We start from the raw sequence: 19,297 nt of genomic DNA on the forward strand, positions 1-19,297 counted from the left end.
AACCTCTCCCCTAATTCAAACCTCTGTATGGGGAACAAAGGGAAAAGTCCCAGACCTGCTAGGAAGCAGATGGAAAAGGTCCAGAAAACAAACAAAGGGAAAACAATTAAAATCCCGAAGACTGGAGTCTCTCCAGATGCGAACCTGACTGGGAGTCCAAATGTGCAGGACCAGCAACTGCTCAGAGTCCCCTACGGCGGTACACAAGGACATCTTGTCTCATTGCTGTCTTTTATCCCCCACTCACTGGTTATCATTGAAGAGCTTGAAGGAACATTTTGGCTCTGACTCTCCTCTCACTTGCTCATTCAGGGAGAAGGCATGAGGAGAATCAGGACTTTCGGCATTTCGCTGGCGCCTGCCTCTCACCCGCTCCTTGCTGCTGCCCTGTGTTGTGGCCTGATTCGGATCTCACTCCAAACAGTTCAATCCTGTTGCATTTAATACAGTTACTCTCAATTGACACACATCTGAGTTTAGACTCATTTGTCTTTGCTCTGGGTATCTAGAACAGTTTAACAGACTGGGCATGAAATCAGACCCGGACGGTTCAGCTCTGACGAGTCTTGTTCTCCCCAAAGGTGCTGAAACAGCTCAACTCCGCTGGGGTCCGAAGGAGATGAAATGGCAAAAGGTCTTGGAAGAGCCAGCCAGCACCGCGCAGGACCAGGTTGCTAACGCACGTTGGCACTACCGAAAGCAACACAAAAAGCAGCTGTTGTCGAGTTTGTTGGCTCCTGCTTTTGCTGCTCCGAAGATTCATTTATTAACCGGTTGGGTTGAAGTACTGTTTGTTTGTTGTCATACCAACATATAAAGCACACAGGAACAGCTTATTTTTAATTAGCTTTATAGGTCCTGACAGGTTCCCTGTTAATAGCTATTAACTGGGTACTTCCTCATGCACGTAGCATTGCTATGACCACAGTGTTTGGCTGACTATAAAAGGGCTGCATTTCAAAAACACAAAAAGACAATGCTACGGGGGAACAGGCATGGCAATGGCGTCGGCATTAAATATTAACACCTCTACCAGGTTCAGTTCTGCCTCTGAACTTGCCAACAAGAGGCCTAAGAACAGTACAGCCTGCGCACTATATTTTCGAAAATAATTAGGAATCAGGATGCTAGCTAAACTCATGCCCTCCCTCTTAATTACTGTTTGCTACACGAAACAGATGTCCTGAGCGTTCACTTGGTTTTGTGACAAACCCCAAACGTGGGTGAGGTTTAGAAAGCCTCCGGCATCACGGTTTCAGCCAATGTTAACTGAGCTATGGGGGAGTAATCGTTTTGTCTACCTTTGCACCTAACCAAGCAAAACTTGGCAAAGATGAGCCCATCCTGCAAAGTCGTGGGTTGAAATCTTCCCACATTTCAGTGCTCTGCTTTCGGCTGCGGCTCCACCCAGGTTCAGCTGCATTTAATTTGGAATTGAGACTCGTGGGATTGGAAGGGGCCTCGGGGGTCGTCCGGCCCTGCCCCTGCATGAATGCAGGAATGCAGCTCCTAAATCATCCCTGACCAACGCTTATCCAGTCTTCTCTTCAAAGCCTCCAGTGAAGAGATGCCACAGCCTCCCTGCACAGTCCGTTCGGCTGCTTAACACTTCTAACAGCCAGAAAGCCTTGCCCGAGATGTAATCTAAATCTCCCTTAAGGTCATTTAAAGCCACTGCTTTGTGTCCCGCCCTCTGGGGCAAGGGAAAAAAGTTGTTCTCCCTCTTCTTTACGGCAGCCTTTCAAATATTTGAAGGCAGCTGCTATGTCCCCTTCTAGCCGCCTTTTCTCCAGGCTAAACACACCTAGTTTTCTCAACCTTTTTCTCATACAGCTTACATTCCCCTCCCTTTTGTCACCCACCCCTGGACTCTCTCCAGCTTCTTCACATCTGTCTTCAAATGTGGTGCTCACATGTGTCCACAGGCGATAGAAGCTGGAAAAAAAATGTTCGCCCAAACTCAGCCTTCTCGGTGTCATATGGCTCTGCCTTCACCTACATCGCTGCTTATACTTCAGATGGGAAAAAGTGAGGTGCGCTCTTGTTACCTGTTGTGGGATCCCCAGTATTATAATGAATATGAACTGGAACCATGTCATTTGTAGGCTTATATTTAATATTAACCAAGCTGGGATACAAAAATTATGAGCTGGGGTTCCAAAGGTGATCTCCCTATTACTCGCAATGTGTCCTCTGTAATGTGTCCCCTTTTCTAATGGGGGAAGGCTCTCTAGATGCACTCCTCTTTTCCCCTCCTACTTCAGGGGATTCAGGGAGCTGCCTCTGTGGTGCTCTCCAAATTCCTGATGTGTTAAATGCCTTTCCTCACATGTTGGTAGGTGTGTACAGAACTGGTCTGACCTGTTTAGAGGTCCAGGGCTCTATCTGGTCTGCCTGAGACCTTCACTTTCATCTAATCTCACTTTGTTTACTGATATATTTTAAATTACAATTAGAGCAGAGTTTATTACTGCTCGTGCAGAGACCTCGAAAGTTCATTTTAATCTGTCTCTCCCTCCTTTCAAGTGATATCACTGCCAGCAACTGGAAATAATGAAACCAAATCGATCCCTAGGACAAGGAGATGTAATGCCAGTGGAGTCCGTGAAATTGCACCAGTGTTAAATCTGGCGCATTTAGTGTATTGAGGACTCTTCAGTCTAGGGGGTTCTGTAGGGCTCATCAGTACGATACTGAAGTGCTACGTAAATAAATGAGGAGACGGACCTTTAAATGATGAAAACTGGTACAACTTCATTGACTTCAGTGGGTCAATGCCGATTTATACCAACTGAGATTGGGGCCCTAGATTTATGTACTGCATTTCATAGTGCACTTTATAACACAATGAGCACCTCTGCTGTGATGCGTGCTAATTAGCTGCTGAAGCATGCTAATTAGCACGCGTTGGAGCAGACTCAGTTAATCAAGTCTGTTGCAAGTCTGCCGGAGCATGCTAATTAGCGTGCTCCAGCAGCCTCCACTTCATGTGTATTCAGTGTCCCCGTGCTTCAAAATAGTGGCAGGAGCGCTTTAACTAAAGCTTGTTCTATCAAGCCCCTCCACCACCGTTTTGAAGCTCAGGATGCTGAATACATGTGATGCTGAGGGCACTTGAATTAGAGTGCCTCTCGGAGCCGCTCTAATTAAAGCGCCTCTCCCTCCACCCCGGAGCATGTGCATAGACACCCAATAGCATTATCAACAGTCAACGTGCCTCATAGCAATAAAAAAGTAATCCTTCCTAAACCCTGTAAGATGGGTGAATAAATATAATTATCCCTTCATTCAAGTTGAGAAGATGGACACAGAAGTGAAGACCACCATTTTGCTGCTTCAGTTTCTTGTTGCTCATTTTGGGCCTGAATGTGGATGGTCTGGATCACTCCCAATCCCAACTGATGTCTAACAGGAGCTTGAAATATTCAGGATTTCTCAAAATGAGATCCAATCTGCTCCAGGCTGGGCCTTTCAAAATGGACCTGCCCAAAGTAAGAGGATTCCTTTGGAAAATGTTGTCTTGAGTAATTTATCCACAACTGGAGAAAAAACATCAGGGGTCAAAGGCTTGGAAGGCTGAAATTCCTTCATTCGTTGTGTTTTGCCATGGACTCCAGTGAAGCCAGGAGCAGGGTAGGAAATTATGGCACAGAGTCCTATGCTCAGGCCATTAGACCATGCCTTGCTCTAATTAAATCATTTGCAGTATCTAATTAAAATTGGTACATTACAATCTATCATGGAAAACCATAACAGTGACTTTTTTCTTTTTAGTGCAATAGTAGTACTGAATTCAAAACCTGCATTTAACCAGAGTTCTTATTTGGATCGGCTTGTTTCTCTACCGTGCTAATTCAATGTAGTGAGGTATTTGCTGATAGAGAGAACTAATTTCTTTCTTGCGCAGCCCTCTGACAGGATGCTGCTGCATAATACCAAACTACGGCAAGAGAAGGCAAGATTCTCCAGCAGTGCATTACCTTTCTATACCGAACGTCTGTCAGACTTAATTACCTTTAAAAGCAGCTGGTACTTTGTGATTCTTTGAACTGGCTTTAAGAGATACGCATCTAATGAGAGTTTATGATCCAATTTACGCTGGCATTCCTGTAAGATGAAAAAACAAAAGGGGATAAAAACCACCGTGATACTCAGAAACATAGCAAGGGCACAGAGACTTGAACTAAGGTTCAGATAATTGGAGGTTGAAGCATCGATCGATTCATCAAGACAACTTCCTGTTCAGCGTACACCGGATTTCACCATCCAATTCAGATATGGCATTTTCAGGCTGTGAAGAGTATATAAACACCTTTGAATCAGCATTAAAGTCTATGGACAGGCAAGACTGTGGTTGAAACCTTGCAACTTCTTTTGGTGAAATTTCAACAACCTGATCTTAGAGAACAGACCAGCCCCTTGCCATTTTAATTACAAATTTGAATGAATGCTGACAAGCAAAGAAATCCATCTATCCTTCCATCTGTCTGCCAATGGTGTTGTGTAAGACAGTGAACTGAGTAGCTGAGTGCTTCCTTTAATTAAAAGATGGCTACATTAAGATAAATATATTCCTCTGTCTTTTAAAAATGACATAAATGCAGCAAGAGAGAACAGCTACAGAAGGAAAACAGGAGCTAATGGATTTGCACCACCCGTCCATAACAACTGTACCTGAAAGAAGAGGTTGTCTGCACATTGCCTCCAGAGAGCTTCAGACCTTGGCTTATTCTGACAGTATTTTTCATATATTTGGAGATCCTCTTTCTACGGAGAAAAGAAAAATTTAAGCAACAGGTGAAGAAAGAATGTACCCAGCGCCCACCTTTAGTTGTGTCTTCTTTCCTTCTTCCATTTCATCCATGCTCCCTTAAAGTATGGTACCCAAAACGGGATGCCGTGCTCCAGATGAGGCCTCGCCAGTGCAGAACGGTGTGGAAGAATAACTTCCTATGACTTGCATACAACGCTCCTGTCAATACATCCCTATAAGCAGTCGTGTAAATAGGCATGGGGAGAGGAAGGCAAGTGGGGCACTAGCCCCTGGTGTTGACTATGAAACAATGCCAGACTGTCCACTACCCCTGACTCTCTTTTTCTCTGCTGCTGCTGCCTGGACTCTGCACAGGGAAGGCAGCTGCTATTGCTACTGCTACCACTTTTCTACCACAGCAGCAATAAAATGGCAGCAGTAGCAGTAGCAGCTGCCTTCCCTGTGCAGAAAGCCTGGGCAGGTAAGACTTCCCTCCCCTGGCCCCTGCTACAGTGGTCTGCATATGCCCCCCTGCCCCTGGGTACTATGAGCTTGCTGCACCTCTGCCTGTAAGCTATTACCTTTTTGGCTCATTGTAGCAGAGGGTAGAAACCGCAGAATGGAGAGGGACTAGGAAAGGGGAATCGAGCATTAAAATGTGCTCCTTACCTACAGAAAGCTAAGCGAACTGTGGGGGAGGGGGAAGGAAACTAAGGTGATGCCTAATTAAGAAAGCAGCTTCAGAGGGACATAAAAAAGTAGAGGTGCATCGATATATCCGGTGGCTATCGGATCGGCACTGATTGAAGGAGAAACGTTATCGGCTATTGGCTTTTTTTGGCTGTTGTAGCTGATAATTATGGCTGCGTGCCTGAAGCACCCTGGTGACCATAGTCTGGACCCCAAGCTCTGCCGCCGGCCCATGCCCATGGCAGACTATAGGTCCCAGAGAGCAACGGGAGGCAGAGCGGGCACTGGGGAGTGGTCACAGGGTGCTGCACTAAGCAACAAAGGGACTGTTACCTGCTCTGCCTGCTGCTGTCATGCCAATGCCACGCATGCAGCAGGTACCTGAGCACCAGGCCTGCCACGGAGACATTGGGCTGTGCACAGGCAGGGTAAGGCACTGTGTCAGGGACATTCTGCTCCACCCGGCACCTTTGCAAAAGTGGCTTCTTCCCAGCAGCCAGGGGCGCTCAGCTGTGCTGGGCCCACCGGCACTGAGGCAGCGGCATGCTCTAGGGCTCCAAACGCACCTGGCACCACTATCTGTGCAAGGGTTCACCCTGCCCACCTGGGACAGTAGCACAGGCTGCACGGGGAGCGGGTAGGAGTCACGGGTGAGGGGTGATGTACGTGGGAATAAAGCAGTCACGGTTTTCCTAATTGAGGGCCAGAACGGGCAGGAGGCGTGTGTGTGTGTGTGTGTGTGTGTGTGTGTGTGTGTGTGTGTGTGTGTGTGTGTGTGTGTGTGCGTGTGTGTGCGCGATAAATGCAAAACAAACAAAAAAAAGATGTATTTCTGTTAGCAGTTTAAAATGCCTTGCACTATTACTAAATAACAGTTATTGGATCGGCATCAGCTGATGCAGTTGGCTAATCGTTGGCTATCGGTATTGCACAAGAAAATCTGTATCAGTGTACCCCAAAAGGTTGTGTTTAAACTGGAGAAAAATGAGGGGACAACAACAATTAACTGACAGGTCACTTCCCCTCATGTAGCACCTTCCTGGGCAAAGCTAGAGCTCTGAATGTGCCAAGGCGCGGCAAGCTCAGAGAAGGGTCCTGCATCCTGAAAACAGAGGAATAGGGATTTCTTGGGGAAAGAATTAGAGATGGGCCTTGCTCCAGATTCAGATCAAGACCTTCAGCACCAACACAGCTCTGGAGAGTGCAGATCCAAGGCTTCCCACTACCTGCAAGTGCATTTCTACCATGCTCCCGGCCCCTGTATCCAGAGTGCTTTGCAATTCTATGGTGTGTTCCACTCAGGGACCTCAAAAAGCTTCACAAATAGTTGTGCTGTTTCCAGAGCACATATGCCCAACTCCATTAAATAGATTGGAAGCTGATGAGTTTATATTTTTGAGGGTAGAAATTTGGCCTTTAGCATATAGCTGGAAGGTTCAAGAATTGCCACAAAGCTTTCGCAAAGAGCTTAATTTCTTAAGTGCTCCGTCTCTCAGCTGGCCAAGTGCTGTAGTCACCAATTCCTCTTAAATTTTCCTTTCTTTCCAGGGCTGGCAATATTAACACTAAAAGTGCTCAATCACACCAGGATCTGAGCAGGGTCCTGCAAAATGCTGACTACCTTCCACCTCTGCTCAATCTTCCCGGGGTCAGGCTCTCTTGATCCTTGCACATGAACCAGTCAATAACACAGCTGGCTTTAAATATGCATCCTAACCTAGCACAGTGGCAATCCAGTCTTTTACCCTTGCCTGGGGCATAGGTTTGCATGGTGGTAAGCAGCTCTGCACACTGATTGCGGAGCATCCTCAACAGGCTTTGGGAAGAAACAGCCGTAGTGCATCATCCCAGAGTGTGTTGTCCCACTTGCAGCGGGTGCTGCTTTGTGGGATCAACCTGCCAAGCGCTTGGTGCTGTGGCGCTAATCCACACAAGCACTTCAGCTCCTGCTTCACTTTAAGCACACAAGTAGTCCAATTTCACTCTGAAACCTGTGCTTTGCTAAACTGGTGTCAGAGCATTTTGCACCGGACGGTCTACCACGTGCTGATTAGGCTTTACCTGTTCTGCCGGAGAACTTCACTTTGATCCAATCTGTTATGTGACACCTGTCCAGACTCTCTCCGAGTGGACTGTACAGATGCTGTGGACGCGCCCACACCCTTGCAATGACACAAAAGCCGGTCTGCGGACACAAACCAAGCCATCTTGCTTGTAACCTGGATTAGAAGGTGATGGTGTTTTTCACTAGTTACCAAACAGGGCTGAAAGTCCAGGTGTGGTCAGACAGGGCCAAAGAGGCCGTTCTAACAAGGACTGCAGTTTACAACTATTCTCACTGGTCTTGATCGATCCCAGCATCGCCTTGCCTGAAGAAGCATTCATCTCAGTGAGATCATGCCAGACCAATGCGGGAGAAAGGCAGCAGTGAATCAGCACGTTCTGGCTGCAAAACAACCATCGGTAAACACTTTATAGTCCAATCCTGCCGCGCTTTATTTGTCCACACAATGTCCTGCTAGCCCCATTGTGCCACTTCAGTAACAAAAGAGCGAGACTCGCATCCATTCATGGACAAAGCGGAGGGATCCTATTATTTTAATGCAGCTAATGAACTGCAGACGTGCTTGAAAGGTTTGCTTGCTACATGAAAGAGCTGCACATAATCTGGTCTTTCATCCTGCCCCTCCCTTATGCGGTCAATGCAAGTTTTCCCACTGACTGCTGGGGATCGGGAACTGGTCCTATGAATTGTCTGAGAAACGGTTAAGAACTGAGACAATGTTCACTTCCACCCAGAGTTGGCCTTTTCAACAGCAGGCCTTTCAACTTTTCCCCTGTGCCAAAGCAAACACAGTCGTAACACTGAGGCTGAGTCAGAAGCCCTTGCTCAGCGGGAAGAAGTGAAAGGCTGCCAGCTCACAGGGAACACAAACACACAACCGGGCTTTTGTTCGGGTCTCCCAGGCGCTGTGCAACAGAAACGGCACCTCGTCGGGGCTCACGCGGCTCCGTCTAAAAACAGCATATTGGGGAAAGTCCTCAAATCAAAGGCAGTACTGTGCTGGTGAGCAGTTCTCAAGGGAGCAAGGCTTTGCTTTCTTAGCTCCTGGCTTGAATTATGGAGTGAAGCAAACGTCTGATTTAGCCTCTCATTCAAAGGGTGGTTTAGCTGTTTTATTTGACTGATTCACAGAAGCTGCCAGGCAGAGGAGACAAAAGGCCTGATTTCTATTCACGTCCCCGCCCAGAGAAACCATGGATCTGGACTGGTGTAAGAAGGGGGAGAATCAAGGTCTATTTTAAATAGAGAAGGGCTTGCTCTACACAGTGTAAATGCAGGGTCTGAGTACACATAGGTCCACTTTAAATTGGTGGAAAGGATGGGTGCTCAGGGCTTTTGATCATCAAAATAGGTATGTCTCAACCATTTTAGTAGTGATATAGTCCATCATAAAGGAATTCCTTCGTGCACCAGGAAAATGCAGCTGCTTCTAGGGTGCAATGCAATGGACAGACCGATGTCAGAGAGCTGGAGACAGACAATGGGGCAAACCTTGTCTCTTATGAAAGACACCAGAGGATCTTTAATCACTATATAAAGAAGATACCCTCCTGGCTTTTAAGGTCTCTACCAAAGGAGCCGTATGCTGTAAATGGTATAGAAATCATTTGGATCCAGTTACGCAAAAACTTAACTTGTGCGAGTAGTTCCTTTGACTTTAATGGAAATACTTGCACAAACCAGGACTGCAGGCTCTAGTTAAGGATTGAGCCATTTGGCCCATTAAGAAGGAGAACTACTTCGGACAAGAAAAATGTTCAATTGTTTCCAATGCCTTTTTCTTTGTCCGTTCCCCCACTATTATTAATAAACTAGGAAGCTTTACATCTAGCATGTTTTAATCTACTTAACTATTTTTCATTCTTCTTCAGAGAAGCCAGGCTTTTGCCATCACACGCATTGTTCCTGATTACTGTGAAAGGCCATGCATGTTAGTTTTAACTATGCAGTAAAAGGCAGTTAATGGTCTGTTAAAGCAAACCTAATGGTCTGTTTGCTTCAGGAATATAAATGTTTTATCACATGCCAACAGGCCAGACAGACCTCCAGTAACCAAGAAAGCAGAAAATAGAACCAAAAGACTGGCAAGTGAGAACCACAGATCAGATCACATCAGCCTCTGGGCTTAGGAGATGCAAGTCACTTTTATCTGTTTCTGAATGCAAGCCCCTGCACTTTGTGAGCTGGGTAGAACAGGAACATAATCAGCGGTAATCCAGCAGACCATCCCTTTTAGCACAAGCTTTTGACATACCACTTGGAACGATAATAAGGATGCAAGGCTTGGGGGTACTGCAAAGTCTGGGGAGACTGGATATTACAAGTGTTTTGCAGAGAGAAGTCATTTTCTTAATGCATTCTGCACCTTGGTATATACCTCCGAGGCAGATGTGGCTACAAGGGATACATTCTGCACTGAAATACAATGAAATAGCTCGGCCCTTTAGTTTTGGACCTTTCAGTAATGGGGCTGATTGCACAGGGCTAGACAGCCCATTACCAAGAAATGCAGGAAACCCTCTCTGACTCACCAGTGGGAAGATCTCCCACAGATTACTGCATGCTCTGAGCAAATAAAAGCTGGGTACTGCCCTCATCTAGCTTTTAAAAGAGCAGGCTGAGGAGATGGGGTACTCCACTGTGTGTCAGGGGGATCTGGACTCGTGACAGGGTCCCCAGCCTGGTGCAGAGCTCAGTTCCCTGGAGATAGGGAGGGTGGGGCAGGGGTGGCCAACCTGCGGCACAAGTGCCACATGCGGCATGGGTGTCCTGCATGTGTGGCAAGCAATGAATCAGGGAGGGGGCAGGCTGTACAGCAGCAGATCAGGCAGGAAGCAGACGGCAGAGCAGCAGATCAGGCGAAGAGCGCAGGGCCGGCATCAGAAAAGCAAAGCGGGAGACCAGGCAGAGAGCACAGAGCAGGAAGAAGTGCAGCAAGATCAGGCAGAGGAAAGGCAACTGAGTGGCACCAGGGAGGGTGTAGGGCTGATTAGTTGCACAGATTGCCCCCTTCCCCCGGAGCGGAGTATAGGCAAGGCCAGAGGATCTGCAGTGATATGGTCCTTCTCACCTGTGGTCGGATTATGCATGAGGTGAGCAGAGCTAGTTGATGTGAATGTCAGAGCAAAAATTTACCCTATTTTTTTACCAGGTTTTAAAACACAAGGGCTAAGACAAAAATAAGCCACTGCTAAGATAAAAGGATCCCTTCCTTTCGCTGAAGCCAGTCAAAAGACTAGTATCTAGACCACACCATTATTAATAGCATCCGCTTTTCTCAAACCGGGGCTCAATTGGCAGCCTGTTCCCACATGAGTATTCCTCATTCACACACGCCGTCCCATGGACGTGAATGGGATGCCTCCTATGAGGACGGGCAAGAATAATTATGCAAGTGCTGTAGGAGAAGGATCTTTATTTTGCACAGGCGCAGCACGTACTTACTCTTTTTAAAAAGCATCGGCCAAGCAGCTCAGGGTTTTCAACACAATTTTCCAGCTCCTTGAGGAAAATTCTGAGAAGAAAGGAAAGTGATTCATAAAAGACTGAGACATTTGCATTATGTGTCAGTCCCCATCTAAATCCAGAATTAGGTGCTCGGTTTGCTTTCAAGTGGGATTAATGAGAAAGATCCTGGCCCTGATCCTGAATCCTAGAGAAAGGCATTATTGGAGAGCTGGGCTGGCGCTTCAAGTCCAGTGCCCAAATCAGCCAGGTATGGCACTGTGCTTTAATCTATCCATAACAGGACCAATCTGGGACCCATAGTTCCTGGGTTTCAGTCTCCGCTTGGCAGCCCAGCCTTCTGCTTCTAACTTGGGCCTGCTAAGGTAGAAGGGCAGATTAGCAAGTGGGCAAAGGGATAAAGAGCGCACACTACTGAAGTCAACAGGTCAATTAATCATCTAACCCAGTTGCTCTCTATGTGTGAGTTTGGGCCCTGACCCACAGTCTATTAAAGAGTCCTTCCATTGACTTCAAAGGTCTTTGAATCAGGCCTTTAATTGGAAAAGACACCAGGCTGAAAGGAGAAAGTAGGGTATGGTGGCCATCATACAGGGCAGTCCGGTTGTCCTCTATTCTCCGTTGATATGAAACCGGACGCCTATATGTCCTCTTTTTTTCTCTTGAGAGGACATAAAGGAGTCCGGTTTCATATCAAGGCATTGGGTTTTGTATCAATAGAGGACAGAGTAGCAGAAAACCAGACTGTCCTCTATGATGGCCACCCTAAAGTAGGGTAAGGTAGCACCTACCCCCTCTACCCATGCTTACGGGAAGGATGAGCACCCCTCACCTAGTGCAACCTCAGAAGGGGAAGAACCACTATTTTAACAAGATGGATAAAGCTGGACAACAAGGATTTTTACTTGAGCAGTAGCTCTACTTCGGAAAAGAGGAAAGACTTTGTTTTGTTCAACCCTCTTGTACATCTTCTGCCTGATTCACTTATTTAAAGAATTGTAGTGATTGGGAATAGGATGACATAAGAGGAAAAACTAAGCTGAATATCAGGGGGAAAAAACTTCCTGCCAGCAGTAAAAAATGGGATTCTTGTCTGAGAAAGGACTGCAAGATTTGGTCCCATTATATCTCCCAGTGCTCTCAGGGAAGCAATAAAAGCCCAGTCATAAGGGACAAGACAATTGCTACTACAACAGGGTACGAACCTACAGGGGCAGGGAGATGAATTAGGATCCACTGACAGATTCTATTAGAGATGCAAGACCAGGCAAGGGGAGAGCTACTCTTCTTGCCTGCTCACTTGAAGTAGTGATAAAGCATTCAGTATAAAGAGTATAAGAACTACTGTAATATGTTATTAGAGCATGGACTATGAGGTAGTAAACACATGCCTGTTGTGAAAGTCATAGATTTCAGGAAGGTTCCCAAAAAGAACTTCTTTTTTGTTCTGAAGAGCAGATGGGATCAGATGCATCAAGTCAGGATTGTCCATCTCTGAAGCATAGCCCTGTGGAGATTGAAAAAAGAAAAAAGGCTATTTTTACCAGGGAAGGTAAACACCGTGCTGCATCCACTACGATAAGATCTTCAGTATGATGAGACTACAGCCAGCTATTGCTCATTATCACACAAACCTGCCTGCAAATTGCAAATTTGGTCTGTTCTTTATTTTTAAGTCAGTAATTCTCAGCACTTTTAGATTCAGGACATGCTCCCTACCTTTTTTTTTTTTTTAATTTGGTGGCACCCCAGTTGCCAGCCAGGGTTGTGCTGCTTCATCTTACCTCAGCAGTTCTCAATCGGGTGCTGCTACAGACATCGACCACAGCCACCAGGTAAAAGTGCCCCAAGTACCCTGTGCATAGCCAGACTGGGAAGGCCTATGGTATGAGCAAACATCCCTGCCTCCATTAGGGTTATCTGATAAACCTAAAGCAGGCAGGAGCACCTCTTCTTGTTGCAACCCTTAGGTTTCATAGATTTCATAGACATTAGGGCTGGAAGGGACCTCGCAAGATCATTGGATCCAGCTCCCCTGACCCAGGGCAGGAAGTCAGCGGAGGTCAAATGATCCCAGCAAGATAGGCATCCAAGTGTTTTTTAAAGTATCCAGAGTAGGTGCTTGCTAACCCTTCTTGGTTCAACCCCACAGTGTCTCCCAGACAGACAGGCACATGGGGCAGGTGAAGCTGCTCCATGCACTTCTGTTTCTAGAAGTAGTATGGTGGCCCAGCACCCCTGAAAGGATCCTGTAGCACCCCCGGTGAGAATTGTTGTTTTAAGTAAATAAAAGGCCAAAAAGAGCTGGATCGCAGTGCCTTCCCACAGTGTCACTTCTCTAGTGATCCCATCGGTCTCTGTTGATTCTCAGTTTTCATGGAGTTTCTAGCTCTTAGGATGGTGAAACTATGGTTCAGTCCCTTAATGGGATGGTGCTGAGTGTGCAGACAGAACGCTACAATGGTCTAAGAGTCCACATCTGGCTGCTCTGGGCGAATGGAAAGAATCAAGTATTGCAAAACTCCTGGAGTCCCGTGGTCACCATACAGAAGGAGAGGTTAGTTTGTTCATACACTCATGAATGAATCGATAGACTTGTCGGTCCCTCCTGGTCAAGTCAAATCATGCACCGCATCCAAGGAAGCCTTTCCACACAACATCCCGGGCACTGCTGGTGGGGACCGCTCACTGGCCATCTTTCCCTGCTGGCATCAAACCTAGACATGTGGTGGCACAGACACTCAGGAGGACACCTCTGCCACAGCGCTCAAGCATGTTAGAGGCAGAGAACAGGTGGCTGATGGATGGGGTGCCCCCTAGGATGGCCTCAGTGCTGCATTTCCAGATTTAGCCCAAGCAAGCCAGGTGTGCAGGATTTTCTTCAGAGTGACCCTCCCAGGACACAGGGAAAAATTAATTGATCTCAGATACAATCCTCTGAACTGCACACCACCACCTATTCTAATCAACACCCATCTTAATAGACAAGAATGTAAAGGTGTCCCTTGCCACACCGTCCCTGAGGGCTGCCAAAGGCAGGCCACTGTGGACCAAAGACAAGATTGGGGTGCTAGGCATTAAAAGGTCAATGGAGAAGAGCTTCTCTGAGAAGCCAGTAGATCTGACCCTATATGGACCCATGGGCCCAAGCACACATGCAGAGAACATACAAAGATACCAGCTGTTATTAAATGCCCATGGACCGTATTGGCAGTAGTGGACTGACTGTATAGTTGCTCTGCTGTGCACTTAGACACTGGGCTGGGAGGGTGGAGGATTACTTTTCCACAGCCATGCTCAGATTGTTTGCAGAAAAGCCATTTTCTTAAGTTTTGCACAATGAAGTTGAACGCCAGGTCACAGGAATCAGGACAATACTGCTGATCGTGTTATGAGAAACCTGGCCAGCTCCCCTGTTCTGTAGGCAGAACAGAAATGGAGTACAATGGTCACTCCCTAATCTAACTCCTGAGTTAAAATATGCAGGATATCCCTAATTGTCCGCCGCTAGGTGAAATGCCTGATCATAGAAACACCATGTGCTCTAAGCAAGGAGGGGAGCTGATTGAACCCAGCACCTCTCACAGATGCAGTATACACCACAACTTTCATTCCAGGGATAGTGGGCTTCCTGCTCAATTGTTAGCTCCCCAAAAGACAAACACTGGAAGTCTGGTAGCAGAAACTTCCACCTTACCTCTATTATACTTTGTAGTTCTTCTACGTAAACCCGTTCGGTTTCTATCAGCTCATTTATTATGTGGCTAAAAACAAAAAGAGAGAGACAGACACACAGAGACAGAGGATTTTGTTATTTACTAATAATGCAACAAAATCGTAAAAAAAACACCCCTTATTCCTTTATTACTGCCTCAAGATTGAGACTCCCCAAATAACCTGTAACCCCCATGAGGATCCTACCTTCATTCCTCAACACTTGCTTTGGCAGATGAACTTGAGTTGCGATATATGTCTACTCATAGAGTTACCCCATTACCCAGCCCTCAGCTTCTAATTTGCTCGCCTCTATGAGTACACATCTTTGCAACTCAACTTTTATTTCCCATGCTGCTTAAAACACTTCCAGATTGTTTCTGTCTCTTCTAAATCTATTAAGGTTCCATACCTAGAGAGGACTCTGGTTTCCAATGGTACGATACATTTCTGTTTCACTTCTGTGTTATAAACTAAGCAGACCATCTCATTATACATCTTTTCTTTAATTTGCAGCAATAAAGTCAGATATAACATTCCTCTAATGAAGTACGGGGAAGTTAGTGAAGTACTGATATGGCAGATTTTGGACTCTTGATGTCCAATATTAATTCATTCTTCTTAGGTAGTCTGGAAACAGATATCTTGAACATACCATTTATTTTACACATGTGCGAGTGTCTCTACTTGGATGTGATGTAAGACACAGTCACCTATTGTTTGTTTCACAGATCCACATCCCAGAGTGATAACACATTCACAATGCATGAGCCCTTTGAACAGATGCTTCCTTGGTAGAGCTTCCAGAAGTTCAACAGAAGTTTATGAGCATTGTTAGGAAAAAGAAACAGTTCAAGCATTAGTGGTTTTAAGGCCCTGTGCTCAGGACCGTATTATTTTACCACTAAATAATCAGATGAGCAAAACCCAAATCAATGAGGGACATGAGGCCAATAATCCCCAGCCTCCCCTGCTTTAGCTGGGCATGGAAGAGATGCAGCCACCCCTGGGTCTCTTGCAGGCTTAGCACATATTGCAGAACGTATCCTCATGCAAACCCCTCTGCATTGAAAACCCCTAACACCTGTTTGTGGGAATGTAGAACCAGGCACATGTGCTTGGCTGGAAGAAATGTGCATTACAAAATGAAATGAGACCCTGATTTGCAGGGTGGAGAAAGCACCTGATTTGCAGGGTGGAGGAAGCTAGGAGCACACTTTGCTGAGCTCATTTTTGGAGAGTCCTCCTACACTGTCCTACAGTTTCCCTGGGGCCTGTTCATTCAGGTCTTTCTACCCACGTCAGTCCTCTCCCAGCAGATAACCCCTGGCATAAACAGCTCAGTGCCATTTAACCCTTCTCTGCATGCAGCCTGCTTGCTTAACTAAGACTAGCTCAGACATTTAGAAGTTGCCAACCCAGCTTGCTGGTGGCTGGCCAGTGGAGCAGAGCTAGACTCTCATCAGCCCCTGCAGGAATCATTAGATGGGAAGAAGCACCAGAAACCTGCACCCATGAGGATTTCCAAGAGGGGAGGTGGAAAACAAGCAGACAGCTGTTCAGTAAGTACCTCAAGTCTCCGAATGGAAGCAATTTTACCACTACAAAGTTTAACTCTCCTTCGAGGTACCTTCCTCATTGTTACCCACCCTGAGCAGCCATATGACCAGTGCTGTAGCCCTTTACAAGCTACAGCACATTTCCCTTGATAGGAAGCGCATTAAAAGAGCGCTCTTAATTGAATCCACCAATGTTTTATAAACTGCCCATTCAAAAAAAAACCAAACAGTTTCCAATAGATTCCCCCTTTAAATAGCACGTCCTGATCGTCTGAAGCACAAAATAATCTTTTACAAAACAAAAAAAATGTTGTTGGTTTTTCTATATAAGGATACCTTTCAAGAAGGAAAAATTAACTAGGATGCCAATTCACCAGTCAGCTCCACAAAGGCAAAGATTGCCACACAGAGCATAAATTGCTATGCAGAGGCAAAAGGGAAATTAGCTAAGCCCTGATCGTGCAAAACGCTCACACATGTCTATGGTTACAGCTATGAGTCATCCCCATCAAAAGCCCTTTGCATTACTCATATCTGTAAAGTTAAGTATGGAGCCAGGACCTTAGTTCTGATCATTCTTTTCACTATAATTCATACAAAGTATTCATCATAGGAATAACAGAAAGTTACTGTTTGCCCAGTGCAGAAGCCCTGATTGCAAGCTTAACCTGCAAACACTTAGCTGGTTTGCTTCAAACTTGCTCAGTACTTCATGCTTTTCCATTACTCTCTATAGGTTTCCAGAATGGATTATCAAACCAACTGGAGTTGTATTGGCATCAAGTGCAGCCTAGACCAGGGGTTGGCAACATTTTTGGGCAGAGTACCAAAAACACCCACAACCTTGATTTTTAAAGATGTTGGCATGCCAGGGGTGGATGGCAGGGGAATCGCAAGAGATGCAGTCCTTGGTGTGGCAGTGCAGTGGGACCTTTCTCACTGTCCACCCAAGGCGTGCATGCCAACCAAAATGCCCTTGTGTGCCGCAGCCTGGCACCCATGCCAGGGGTTGCCTAACCCTGGTCTAGACCATTGGGTCTGGAACCTTTTGGGCCAATGGACCTTAACATTTCTCAGAGACAACCATGTATAGAGAGGTGATTAGTCATGTTAATCTGAAGGCAGGTACAGGGTAGTACCAGTTGGTCACGAAGGTGCTACCTTGTCCTTACTTCTCACAGACAACTATGAAACTCTATCAGACTGGTGTTGAAAATGCTATAAACATTTATAGCACTGGGGCCTGATACAAGCCACTGACCAGACTGTTCCTCAGCCCACAGTCAGAGACAGTCATAGCTTTACGTTATACTAAAGCTGAGTACACACCACAGAAAGATTAGCAATGCTGGCAGTGCTAGGGTTTGTCCGCACTGACACAGGTGGGTTTTCTGCAAGATAACTAATGTATGAACACTGTCTTGCTGTCACTCCTGAGTGAAGACAAGACATCTGAAATGCCTGGGAAGGTAACTAAGGCTTAGCCTACAATGCAGTTCTGCCCACTTAGCTGTGCCAGGCTGGGGGTATGAAAAAATCATGCCCTGAGCTAATGCACCTCTGCCAACAAAAGCCCCATCTATCGCTGGAGAGAGGTGGGAAGCTCTGTAGGCAGGAAAATCCTTTCTAATGTCTACCACCATGTACTCATCTCCACTAGAGGATTTACCAACACAGCTGTGGTAGCAGCAGCATTGCGGACAAGCAGGGTACGAGTCAGTACTATAACCCCTGCCTAGGGTTGACTTTTCTTAGTTTGCCTTACAGTAAAGTGCTTTTTCTCCACCATGTTTTACAGTAAAATACCCAATGCATCTTAGCTGTCAGTTAAAACACCACATTTTTGTCCCCAGCAACATATTTGACACTGGAATTCAATGCCCCGTGTTGCTTATCCCAACTCTGAGTATCGTTAGATCATAGTCATGGATCATGCCAATACACCTGCATTAGGTCTCTCAACACTGCAAGCATTGGGAGAACTGAACCACTATTTGCAATACTGAACCATTTCTGCAGAATTTCACCCGTGCAGGGAAGGTAACTACTTGTTTGCAAAATATCTGTGCAAAAAGAACAAAAAAACCACATCGTCAGTCTCATTACTCAGGTTGTTCAAAAAACAAATCTGGATTTCCCCCTCCCTTCCCCGCCTCCCCAAATAACTGAGCAACCTAATCAATGCAACAGCTTTGTTACTATCTCAAAGGAGATAAACACAAGGTGTAGCCCAGCAAATCACTTCCAGCTGCGCTGAACTTCCGGGGGAAAATTGGTATTTAAATAAGACAAGTCATTACTCACACCTGATCAGATACTGGAAATTGTTAGTGTGCCTTTCTAACCTTGTTTTTGATTCTGAAAAAAAATAGTATCAGCAGGTTTGTGGCTTAGTCTGATTTATTTCGTGTCCCATGTTTTGAGAAAAATGCTACACGGTGATACCTGTAACACCGAAGTGTTTACATTGAAGTGCTGATGTTGGGTGCTGTTTGCTTACTATAGTTGGTATTGAGTTAAAAAAAAAAATACACACAGGAATGGAGGTCAGTAGAGCAGACAATGGGAACTATGACACAAGAGCAGAAAATGGGAACTATGAACTATGACCCAGTCATGCGACGTATGTTGTGGGTTTTCTGGCCCAAAATTGTGCAGCGGGTGAAGAGCAATAGCTCACTTCTGTTCATCTTCTCTGTTGCCTATGTAGTAGCTGCAGGTCACTCCATGTGCTGAGATTGTAGATCCCACAACTCCATTAAAACATCCCAACTTAAAACAGTGATACTATAGTTGTTGGGTGTGATCGCTGTTGAGGGCTGCAGTACGCCTTTCTAGCCCCCCTGCCCCCCAAATCCTTATTTCCATAAGTGCATTCCCTGCTTGACTTGAACCATGCGGTCTGTCAGAGGCTGTAGCTTCTGGTATCAAATTTTCCCAAAAGATGTGCTCAGACAACTACAATGCCCTTCAAGAGGTGCTGTCCATGCCGCTCAGATGTGGGTTTTGGCCGGAAGAGGGCTTTAAGAATAGTGATTTGTTCTGCCTCCC

General features: G+C 46.0%; 1 protein-coding gene across 10 annotated transcripts in view; it reads right to left on the reverse strand.

The window, feature by feature from the left end:
* Positions 1-19,297, reverse strand: part of MCF2L2 (MCF.2 cell line derived transforming sequence-like 2) — a 261,747-nt gene that overhangs the window by 50,274 nt on the left and 192,176 nt on the right. For all 10 annotated transcript variants that reach the window (XM_059731182.1, XM_059731185.1, XM_059731181.1 and 7 more), the window contains 5 exons: positions 14,671-14,737; positions 12,365-12,480; positions 10,953-11,022; positions 4,675-4,767; positions 4,015-4,107 (listed from right to left, as the gene is read on the reverse strand). In XM_059731182.1, coding sequence (XP_059587165.1) covers positions 4,015-4,107; positions 4,675-4,767; positions 10,953-11,022; positions 12,365-12,480; positions 14,671-14,737 — 439 coding nt within the window. The remainder of the gene's footprint in view (positions 1-4,014; positions 4,108-4,674; positions 4,768-10,952; positions 11,023-12,364; positions 12,481-14,670; positions 14,738-19,297) is intronic.

Source organism: Alligator mississippiensis, chromosome 7 (genome assembly GCF_030867095.1).
Source record: "Alligator mississippiensis isolate rAllMis1 chromosome 7, rAllMis1, whole genome shotgun sequence".
Classification (NCBI taxonomy): domain Eukaryota; kingdom Metazoa; phylum Chordata; order Crocodylia; family Alligatoridae; genus Alligator; species Alligator mississippiensis.